A 12406-nucleotide genomic window follows, 5' to 3' on the forward strand; every position below is an offset into this window, starting at 1 on the left:
TCCTAAAATTGCAACTTTAATAACAGAATTTCTTTAAAAATCACTAAATAGGCTCTAAAAAATTTACGAGATCACTTAAATACGTCCAAAAGTATATAAGTATAGTTTTTTTTTCGTAATGAAAATTAAACAATTTAAAAAACAACGGGTGGTAGACGTAACCTTTAAAGCAAGTTTTGATATTTGTACATTATATTGAGATAAATTTTGCGACATAACAATCGTAACAGAGATTTGCGGATAGTTAATCACAAACTCATACTATACCATGTATAACCATAGTGCCAATGATATTAGTCGACCAATTTAAAGATTTTAAAAATCTAATTATATTATTAGTTGAGTATGAATTTCAAATTATTTTCAAAATAGGTATGCACTTATAAATGAAAAATAGTAAAATAATATTTATATTTGATTTAACACACTATAAAAACATATTATAAAACACGTTTTAATATACCTAATACCAATAACCTAACTATTTAGTGTTAGAATAAATATTGACACATAAGTTGACTCCTAAAATCCCCTGAAGTAGCACCAAAGTAGTCGTGATATAGTTTTGTAAAATTCCCACAACGTAATAATATTACAAACACATATTATACGCATAAAGCTTTTAGGTTGTCATCGGGTCTTACCTTTTTTGAAGCAAGCGGATATCAAGAAGCAATAGGATATTCCGGCGGTCACGTACAGCGTCAATATCGCCGTCAGTACCAGCGGATCGGAGTACTGAAACACCGCACCTGTTGGCCAGTCGTAGGTTATGAAGAACACCAATATCAACAGAGGTACCATCCAAACGACAAAACTCTTAATGTACCACGCGCATGCGTGCAACCAGTTATCCAACCCCATGAGCATCATGGCTTCCTGCAAAATAAAAAAACAAATATTAAACACGTACCTACTGTTAACGAAAAAAATTGCAAGGTTTTCGGTCGTTTACGTGAATGGACTCTTTGGAAACTTACAGTGACATGCTTGAGACGGAACTGCAAACACTTAGGGGTCGGGGCCCCCAAGTCGCAACCTAACCTGGTTGAAACTCTACAACCATACTATGTATAGCAAAATTATTATACTCACTAAAAAAATATCTTATATTATGACTGCGTGGTAAATGCGCCAAGAAGATAGTTAATCATACGTCTAATGGGGGGGGGGGGGATGGCTCTGAAATTCGCTTTCTAGATCAACATTTTTTGTAGATGCGTATTATTGTCGGTTCCGAAGACAGCAACCACTTCAGTAATACACTAAAATCATATTTATCATCCGTTTACTCACCTTCATTTTCATTTCTTTTTCAGCCGATATCACTTTGATGGTATTGATGGCGGTGTAAATGTAACTGAGCAACACCACCGTTGAGATGAACGACGTGAGAGCCGGTAGCAATGGATCTTCGATGTACTTCGGATACGGGAATCTCTGTAACTCGATTTCTGGTATCGGCTCGCCGGGAGCCCAGTATCGTATTAAGGCTTTGGAGATCTGATTTTGCATGAACAAAAACGATTCGGACAAATAACCTAAACACGTAAAAAAACGTCTTAACATTACGTATTTCCAATGATCGTATGCGCACGCGTGTTACGAACTCTTGTGCGACACGGCTGCCCACGTGGTTATGGACTTATACCTGGTTCGCCTCCGTCGTTTTCTTCTTTGTGCCTAGGACCGAAAGTCTGATAAAGAGGAAACATTAAGTAAGTTCGCCAGTTCGCTTCGACCGTGTCGAAGCTCATCAAACTCTTTTTCGTTATTCGAAGATGACATGGATATCTCAGCTTTATCTGTGCAAAACGAAACAAGAAAGTCATGTAGTTATATTACATCTGTACCCATTAAATATTATCTACAAATATGATATTATGTGACGGTATTAATGCAAAACGTTGACAACGGTTTTCACTGAACTCACGGTTGCACTTTTTGGTAAAGTCGAGTTCGAGTTCGGCTGGATGTTTTCAAAACGAACGCCAACCAGAAATTTTTTCATCGCGTTATCTTGATTCAGCCTCTCCTCCATCATATTGCTGTCTATAAACGATTCGACTGAAAAACAAAAATTACATTTTATTCCGTTGTTTCGTTTCGTACTTCGTACCGGACGACTTACGCTTCATGTTGGGAGTGTGCGAGAAAGCGTCGTTCATGATTTTTTCTAATTCCGGGTGATACGGAGCCCATGCTATGGACCATCTAAAACAAATTACAACGTGCTTTTCTCATGAAACGAATCATCTATTATTTACGGTAGCACAGCCATCATTGTACATATTATAATATAATGTGTGATGATAAAATTAATATTTGTTTTCAAGGATATTGTGGATTATTCATTATAGAGACATCATCATATTGACGGCGAATAAATCAACAAAACCATTATTATTATTGTTAGCAAGTATTATTTGTGTTCACAGTTTGATTTTCACCGCCGAGACGCTAATACATTCAGTCTTCATACCGAATTTCATTTCCTCATAATATTACTGAAATCCTATTGTAGCATTCCATCTTTTAATTTTATCGCCTTTAGCGTTTTTGATAGAATTATTATTATTTTTTTATAATTATTGCGAAACATGGCGAATGCCTCTCTAGGAGGTCGACATTAACTTTTGCACATTCTCATTGGTGGGTGAGGGGAGGGATTAGGCAAGTTAAAGATTTGTGCTGATGGTATATGTTAAGTTCCTAAACATGAAAATAGTAGGAATAAATTACTCATCACATCATATACCTATATCAAAATTCATTCATGTGATAAAATTATTGGTTTTAATCTAAATGAAATGTAATCTTCTTACTGTATAATAATTTAAAGATAAGCGTTAACAGCAACACAAGATACTAAAGAATTTAAGCCATATCGATTGCACCTTACCATACTAACAACAAATCTAATTAAAGTGGCAAGGTTATTAAAGTCTATTTTCGAAAAACATACATATCTGACTGTTTGACCATACTTAAGTTTATGACAATAGTACAAGCGCATAATATTAAAAATCCCGCAAAGAGACTTAAATTCGCGCCAAGGTGGGCTGGTAAACAAATTAGAGTTAATTTTTTTTACTTTTCATCTAGTTAATGAGAATTCGTTGTAATAACTTTTCAAGAGTTTGCCAATTAAATTTAAAACAATAAACATCTAGTTGAAATCATATTTATATAATATTTAACCTATAGCTGTATTAATTTATTTGTTTAATAGGTATTACTGTATACAATTATTTTGAAGACAATTAAACAAAATATTCCTAGATAAACAGAAACAGTACGTTTTTACAATTTTAACATTTAATATTCATTTATTCTTTAAAAAAATTAAAACTATATTATCACTAGGCATGTGTTCTCTAACATCTATGTGGTAATTAAAAAACAAATTAATTATTTATATATATTTTTTTTTTGATTAAGCTAACTTTAAAATTTTTCTTTATAATAATTTTAAGCTTTTAAAGTTCAACAATATATTTATTGATATATCATAATATTATAATATCCATGTGTATGACTAAATTTGTTTCACGAAAACTCTCTTGCATTATTTGCATTTGCGTACATTCGATAAGGACGTAGCGAAAAAAAATTAACTATAATCCTATCTATCAAAAAATGTAGTGATCGGTAAATCTCCCATGCCAACCATAAAAAAAATTAAACCACACGACTTACCCGTGTCTGTAGCCTAGTATTAACGGTGGCACCGATATGGGAAAAGGTTGGAATTTTGTGGGGGTGTTGAACTCGACGGGCTGCACCCACGATCTGAACAGGACCATCATGGCAGCCATGATGGCCGGCAACAGAAGTTCTATGAACGACTGAATGGGATGTCGCTTCTGTATCAGTAGATTCTTCCATAGCAGAAGTTTTAACTTCTTAAAGTCTTTCGACATCACTGCTGTTTCGGAGGCAGCTGGTCTGAAAAAATAAAATAAAAATAACGATCGAATTCAGTAAACACGTATATTGTACAATGTTATCGATTAATATATTGTTACATAAGTGCTGAAAATACAAGTTTTACTTCTCTTATTAGTCTTTTAAGAACTTAACATGTATTTAATTAGATGCATTCGAAGCTTTTTGATAATTTATCACGGCAGTTTTACTACCTACCTGTTAGCATTTTCAATTATTATTCGAAAGCGAAATTTTATTTTTTGTTTATGCGACTAATTTAAAAGAAGTAACTAATACAACGTGGTGTACTTAATATATAATTATAAAACGTTTTATTTTAATTGCACGAGCGATAATATTTTGTAGATATTTGGTAAGTTTTATTACTTCTAATAAAATTCGACATGGCAAAAGTAGTATAGTAGGTACAAATAATATTTTTATTTTTTTTTCAAATTCAAAACGAACAGGTATAACTTTACTGACTGAACATAATATGGGTTTATTTCTATGAACTTGATAATTGTATTTTTGAAAAAAAAAAAAGGTTTCACAATGCCTAAACGTTACCAGACATCTGGTAGTATATTATATCATTATGTTAATTTGAATCATTGACGCGCGCTCTTATGTTTTACTCTGCGCAGCCTAATACCTAACTTGTAGCATGCATGCGAAGTGGAATAAAATCGAAATTCCAGACGAATCAAAACACGATACATGAGATGTATTATACCTTTGTAATACCTACACGGTTTTCGATTGGTACAGTTCGATAGTAATATTCGTAATATATAGTGAATTAGCGAGTGTACAGAAATGAAAAATTGTCCGCTGAATAAATGAGCGTACTATCGTACGAATAACAATAAACAAAAAAAAAATCATTCAAACGATATTCGGGAGAACGCCAATATAATACATTTGACCTATAATGAACAAACAATTATATATTACGTTATGAAGTCCATAATATAATAGTAGACGTCGTGGTGCCACCGCGCGCAATAAAATCCAACCTAATATAGATTGATTATAAAAAAATAACACACTCACACTCGGACACGGAATCCGTAAAACTATTATAAATTATTATTATTATTATTATAGTCTATAAAATATACCTCAGCGCGTTCGGTTTGAGAAGTCGTGAGAAAATAACGACTGCACGCGAACAAGATCGGATCACTGAATAATAATAAATGAATAATAAAATTCGAAGCGAACTAATAATAAAAGAACACACGGGCAGGAAGTATACTACCTGCGTATTAGAGTACCTGTTTTTGAGTTTTTTTTTCCCCCCCGAGATACCGTTTGACGTGAACAAACCTAGTGTGTATATATATTTTTTATACTGCTACGACTACGGCCTACCCAGAGAGATTTTATTATTATTCGTAGTAGTATTTTTTTTCACTTTTCAACCTATAATCCGAAGAGCAAAAAAAAAACAAAACCCCCGGCGAGATTATATTATTTCGATCGTGATGAGCAGGTACCACAAACAACATATACCGCGACGACCGTAAATTATCAGACGAACAAAAGGGGTTGAACCTACACCGGCGACAGTGGTTCTCAGTTCAACTGCGCTGTAGTCGCGCAGACCTGATATAAAATAGAATATCGAAATGGGTAAAAAAAATAAATAAATAAATAAAAAATAACTGTAAAACGATGAATGACAAGACCTTTTCAACGGTGCGTCCGAAAGTCGTCTGGTGTGGTGAACGTGTGCAGTGATCGCTGAAAATATTATGCGCTGCGGATCGAGACGGAAAAGCCCGAAAAGCTGTCACACTAAAATGTAATATTATTATCTCGGGGTAGGTATTTACTGTATACATAGTTGCATAGTGCGATACGACGACGACGTGACTACGCGACCGGAAAAGCGATGACCGGAAAATGTTTGACGATCATTGTTCAACGGGGCATAATAATAACATAATATGACTTTAACGCCAAGCCGAGGAGCTGGAGACGCAGCCAACGGTTCGGCTGACGGACGGAGACTGCGAGCGCGCATAAAAAAAAATAAGAACCGAATCAACCGTTATTTAATTATATTATATTATTATTATTATTATTATTATTTTAATCTATGGCGGACCGTTTCGAGGACGACGTTAATAAGCGTACACATACCTATGCCCGCGTATATAAAAATGTCGTGTCGACCAGGACGGGACGGTAAATCGTTGTGATGTCTATAATAATAATTATTATTTTAAGGTAGGGAATATGTTTAATATTATTATCAAAGTTTTTACAATGTCACGAGTAACTACAGCAACAGCCTGATGTGGTAGTGTAGTGACGGGTGAGAATTAAAAAAAAAACGCGACGTTTACGATTATGATAATATTGCTGTTATCTCGGTTGTGGTGTAACTGAACAACTTACTGCTACTGCTAAAGCACAGGTATGAATAATATTATAAATTTTATATCGTTTAGACCCGATAAGCGCATATCCACGCGCTAAGCGAATAAACTGAAAAATAATAATAATAATAAAGATATTACGACAACAGTTGTAGCATAATAAAATAAACAACAATAAATATTATTATCAATCGTTAATAATTCTACACGTCATTTTTTTTTTTTTTTTTTTTTTATCACGCGGTTTTGGTCGTCCGGATGGAAGTTAGTTCGATTACCCGGTAGCTAACACAATCGTAATAAATTATGCACATGACGTATAATCGTATTACTGTAACAACATAGACGATTCGTCCGCGACGAGCGTACAGTTTTTAGAAAAATTCGACGATCCCGTCCGCGGTATGCCACTATTAATTTATCATCATCACTTTTATTTGTAAATTATTAGAATATTGCCTATAGCAAAACGCGCTGCGATGTTCGAGTGGCCGAATCCGATCAAGGCCGCCGTAGCTCGTCTGGCTCACTCACTCACTCTATCTCTCTCACAAATTCTCTTTCACACACACACAAACACATAAAAAAACGAAACCGAAATCTTGGACTTCCGAAGAATAACATGTTATACGTTTAAGTACTTGAACGACTCCACCGGCACACGTGCACACAGCCCTGGGCGAGCGAACGCCCGTGTTTTTTAATAATAATAATACGTATGCGCATATCATCATCATTATCACTATCATCGCCGACTACGTCGTCGAGTATCGGTTATGATATTATAATGCATATAATTACCGAACCAAATGACACTCGACGCGATTTTTTGTTTACACATTTATTATATTCTTTCGCTTTCGAACGATTCAAATCGGTGATAATAGGTATTATAATAATATAATACAATAATATGCAATATACTGTTTACTGGTGAATTATGTGTGCGTAGGCACAAAGTCGCACCACGACGGTTTTGGGATTCGGTTTTGGCCTACTCCCGATCAAGGTCACCGTGAAACTCCCGTAGCAGAAAAACAATAACTCGCACCAAGACTCGCCACCGTACATATAAAACATCATCACCCGTAATATCGTACAATATAATAATATATGTATTATGTACCCAGTACCCACAAAATATTTTATCATATTATTACGATGTAGGACATCGATTGCTCACGGTTTCGGTCGTTTAATAATAATAATAACATTATTTATTGCGGAGCGTTGCTCGAACGCCGTGCATCAACAGGTAGATGATACCGCACGCGTGCGCCTATACGCAGACGACGACGTTTTTACCGCATATAATCTCGTAATATATTATAATATTATTATACCACATTACTACCGCGAACGGAATTTTTGCTTCCTCGGACGAATTACGTAAGAATGACTCTTGTGATGGTGTTATTATTATACACATTGCACGGGATATCGGTGGTTCGGCGGCGTTACGTCAGACTTGGGCGGCGGCGATGGTTGTATTATATATATTACGTCCGTCGCCCGTAACTCGTAAGCACTACATAATCACTGCTGGCTGCTGCACCGACCGGCGAAGACGTTGAGCACACCACGTGCGCACGTGTTATGTTATATTATACCTAGTGTTATGTCGTCATGTGTTTAGGTACCAGCGGTAACCATACAACAACTACCACAGTCGTAGTCGTCAGCACCGATGTCGACCGGTTTTCCGGCCGACGAACCGCAGCAGAGTGTTACGCGCGCGTCGGTCGTATTGAAATACAATATAATAATAATAATATATTATAATAATCGTGTTACACTGCAATAAGGTTATATCAGACGGAGATGTTACGCCGTTACAGGCGTCTGCCTGCAGTGGGAATGGGTGGGCAACTAGTCGGAGTACTGCAGCGAGAAACGAGGCGCACGGACGACTTATATACACACATCGAGTCTCGATATAACTCGGACAACTCGACTGTTATCTCGATGTTTTGGTGCCCCTTGAAGTGTTTTTGATTTTTTTTTTTTTTTTTGAGATATGAAATTCGAAAAATACACGAACTGAATTTATTTTTATATTCCCCTTTCGATTTAAGTTATCGGCACTCGACTGCAATATATTATTATAAAACACACTTCACAGACACGCGTATTTTAAGCATTGATATTATTAGTATTGTTAGATCTCGTCCACTAAACATCGTTACATATTGGTCTGCGCCGGCCGAGTAAGTGATAATGACAAAAAAAAAATGGGTAGGTTAAGTACATATTGTGTGTGTCGAGAAACAATACAACTTTCGGAAACATCAAAAGTTTAGAACGCCTTATTTTTTCCCCGTTAGTTATCATTGCAGTAAAGTAATACTTAATAGTTAAGATTATTCGATATTTCGAAGTTGTTGTTAATTTGTTGTCATCCAAAGTTAATGTAGGTTAGTGTAACATACTTATGGGTAGGTGTACCTACCAAAATACCACAACGATTACCACCGAATCCTTTTTAAATATATATATATTTAGTGTTTCGCGGGAATTAAATGGGGTTGTATATGTATATCGACGCTCGCAGAATGAGCTATTCTTATATTATTTTGTTTTTTTGGTTATTGTAATATTTTCTACTCCGCTCACTCCGACATCGTCGTATTAAAACAATAGTAATAACTTACAGCACTCACTCGACGACCGGTAACCGCGTAAATGGTCGTTATCAATCCTGTATCGAATCGTGAAGAGACCCGCGTAGGTATTATAACGATGATGATAATAATATGTTATTATTACGACAACGGTAATGTATCTATGATACCTATGCGATATTTAAACATAATACAATATTGTCGCTTTTTGCTGTTACCGTATTATGTTACTACACCGCGTGTGCCATAAAATCGTTTTGCACGAGAACGGAAGAGTTTCGCTTTTCTCCGACACGATACTATATAATATTATTATGATACGGTGGTAACTTTGGGTGCATTGTGTGCATAATAATAATAATATCCTTCACCGTTTTTCGGGACATCGACTACACCGGACCGTTCTAATGAAACATAAGTACCTACGTCATAATATTATAAACGTAACGAATGTTCGACCTCTCGACAGTAGGTATACGTTACGCCTTTATATCTACTCTCCAAAACATATATTTTTATCGAATCTCACGTTCTTTGACGACCATAATAAAATATTATTATTATTATATTATAATAACGTGTAGTTGCCTATTTTTTCTTTTTTATCATTAAAAAATATGCGCCACGGTTTTTTATCTTTAATCCTATATTTGAATTTCCGAGAAAAATACGATTATTTATTTTATAACTACTGTTGCTTATAGTATCAATCCATTTCTCTATGGTATTAATCACCGTTATCGGCCGGATTACAAAATTCAATAATTTTTCTAATCCGCACTTGCAGCTATACGAAAATAGAAGAGGTATATAATATATTAATATCATATATTATACTTTGAAAAAAAAATATATATATGTTATCTAGGAAATGAGTATTCATTCACGTGGACGTTAATGATAGAATGTAATACCTAACAAATATAATTGCTGACGAGTCGAAAACGGGTTTTTCAATTTTAAAGCGGAATCGTAAATCCAGACCGAACGCAAGACTAGCCTATATTTCTGGTGTTGTGTAAGCGCGTAGCCTAACCTGCCTTTATTAACGTCCTCCTCTCACATACACAGAGATTCACACGTTCGAATAAATCTCATACAAAGAGATATACTCTCGAATAAAATGTTCAATACTCCATACTCAATATTGATCTATAATATATTAGTATACTACCGAATATAATAATAAGTTGCTTAAGAAGTTGTTGGGTAAAGGATGCCACTATAATACACATAATAATAATATGTTACTTTAACTTAGCGACACCATAGGCGCTCGCAGAAATTTTTCTAGAGGGAGGGGGGAGCAATGTTAGGATTTGAGGATAAATATTATAATTTTACTAGGTGTTTTAAAATAATAATCTTTTTTTGTTATACTCGTATACAATATATTATATTTTATTATATTACCTACAACTTATTTTATACTTTAAATTTGTTGTTTAGTATATAGTAATACCTATATCTTAAAACATTCAATTAAAAAAAAATATTTTGAAAAAGTCAGGGGGGGAAATGCCCCAGCTTGCCCCCCCCCCCGCGCCGGCGCCTATGAGCGACACAAATGATAATTAACCTGATAATATTTTTATTAATAAATGTTAATTACGTATTGATTGTTGGGTTATAGATACAATAAATAGCAATCTAAAAAAATTGAATTTCAATTTTCAATTATGTTTTTAACCCGGTCGTTCGACCGTGTTATCCTTATCAATTATCTGTATGTCCTTAACTATAGTTAAGATACGTAAAAAGATTTTTAAAAAAAAATCATTATAGCCACTGCGCGTGGCAGTAAAGTGTGGCGCGCATGCATATAAGCATATAAGCGTAAAACCACTAACTTTGGCAAGCGGACAAAAAAATTCAAACGGTTTCAAAATCAGCGTTGAAAAACACGTCTTTTGAAGGAAAAACATTTTAGAATTCACAAGGAGCGTGGTAAAGTGAATTTGTTCCATCATATAATCATTATTAAAACCGTTGCGTTTTCAACACGACATCTGCAGATATTATAATATAGATATTATGGAAACCGCGGTAAGTCCATCACGAGACATGTTTGGTTTTCGACTGCGCCGTCGAAATATATCTACTCTTAAATCTAATATAGAATCTCGTGTGAGATACATACGACGTGTTTTTATTGTAAAGGGTCAAGTAAAAATATGTAAGTACCTACCTACCTATATAATATGTCTAATAATATTTTCATTCACGGTCGTTGGGTCCGGTTGGCGGCGCAAGCACCGTTCGATTTCGCACTAGTCACCGGTCGACCTTCGGTCATCGACGTCGAACAACGGCGGACAATAATTACTATAAAAACTTCGCGTATACCATACCCATACAAACTATAAATATAAAATCATAATAATATGCAAAATTATTAATATTTGTTCGTGTTCTACACTAGGTAAACTATAGCAATACGTGTAAGCGCGCACATACACCTTTTCTCGTCAGCGCCGATCTTGAACGATGTATAATTAATGTTATGGTTTCGGGTAAAAGATCGTGGTATCATGGATACCGTGTTTGCGATGGCCAAACTGTTACCTACGATGACCGCGGTTGTCGTCGATGATGTTGTCGCGTCAAACCCGCGCCCGAGTGAAATAAATCAAATAACACCGTGTGGTATAAACCGCGTCGACCGCTTATACCGTTGCGGTTTAAACCGCGTCGACCGCTTATTATACCGTTGCGGTATAAGGTGGTTTGGCGCCAGAGTTGCACAGTTCGTTTCGAAACGCTGGAGCAGCGCTTGCGATAGTCCGTACGCGACATTTATTATATTATTATATTTTATTATATAACGATATTATCATAATAATATGTTAAACGCCATTATTATGTTATATCCATATTGCAGTCACAAAACGCTCATTGTTTTGTGATTCACTCGTCGTATAACCTCTGACACATCGCCACAACAATATATTATTATATCATATTAGTACACATTACAGTAGCGCAACCGAAAAATGTTTTCGACGGGGGCCTTCGTTATTGGCGAGCCGAACGCATTGCGAAACGTTCTCCACGTCGGTAAGTTATTGTGTTACAATGTTATATTATATTATTTGTCGTTATCGTGATGCGAAACTATTACAAAATCGTTATTATTATTAGTAGTAGTAATATCCCAGATTGAATGTACATATACATAACATATGTTTGATTTACGCCACCCTCCGAGGGGAAAGGACGAACATCCGGACACGCTAAACCCCTATAAAATTCTTAAAATTATACTCTAACTATAGAGACTTGAGACACACTATACGCAAACCACCCTCTCTGTATAGGTTTTGCGAAAACCCCTCCGCGGTGGATGTATATTATTATCTCTGAAAAGATTTCAACACTCGAAAGTTTTATAATTTTTGTTTTTTTTTTTTATTCTTCCGACCGCCGTGGCAGCGCAGTTGTTATTGTCGAACGCGAATAATATAC

The 12406-nt window shown here is 35.3% G+C and overlaps 1 protein-coding gene across 1 annotated transcript in view; it reads right to left on the minus strand.

Moving 5' to 3' along the window:
- Positions 1-12406, minus strand: part of LOC107163100 (phospholipid-transporting ATPase ABCA3-like) — a 46243-nt gene that overhangs the window by 13360 nt on the left and 20477 nt on the right. The window contains exons 2-7 of the mRNA XM_015510342.2: positions 3700-3948; positions 2132-2214; positions 1934-2067; positions 1652-1805; positions 1297-1541; positions 645-879 (exon numbers count right to left, since the gene is read on the minus strand). Coding sequence (XP_015365828.1) covers positions 645-879; positions 1297-1541; positions 1652-1805; positions 1934-2067; positions 2132-2214; positions 3700-3923 — 1075 coding nt within the window. The 5' untranslated portion in view covers positions 3924-3948. The remainder of the gene's footprint in view (positions 1-644; positions 880-1296; positions 1542-1651; positions 1806-1933; positions 2068-2131; positions 2215-3699; positions 3949-12406) is intronic.

The sequence above is a fragment of the Diuraphis noxia genome, unplaced genomic scaffold (assembly GCF_037042655.1).
Source record: "Diuraphis noxia isolate RWA-SAM2 unplaced genomic scaffold, SU_Dnox_SAM2 contig0003, whole genome shotgun sequence".
Classification (NCBI taxonomy): Eukaryota; Metazoa; Arthropoda; class Insecta; order Hemiptera; family Aphididae; genus Diuraphis; species Diuraphis noxia.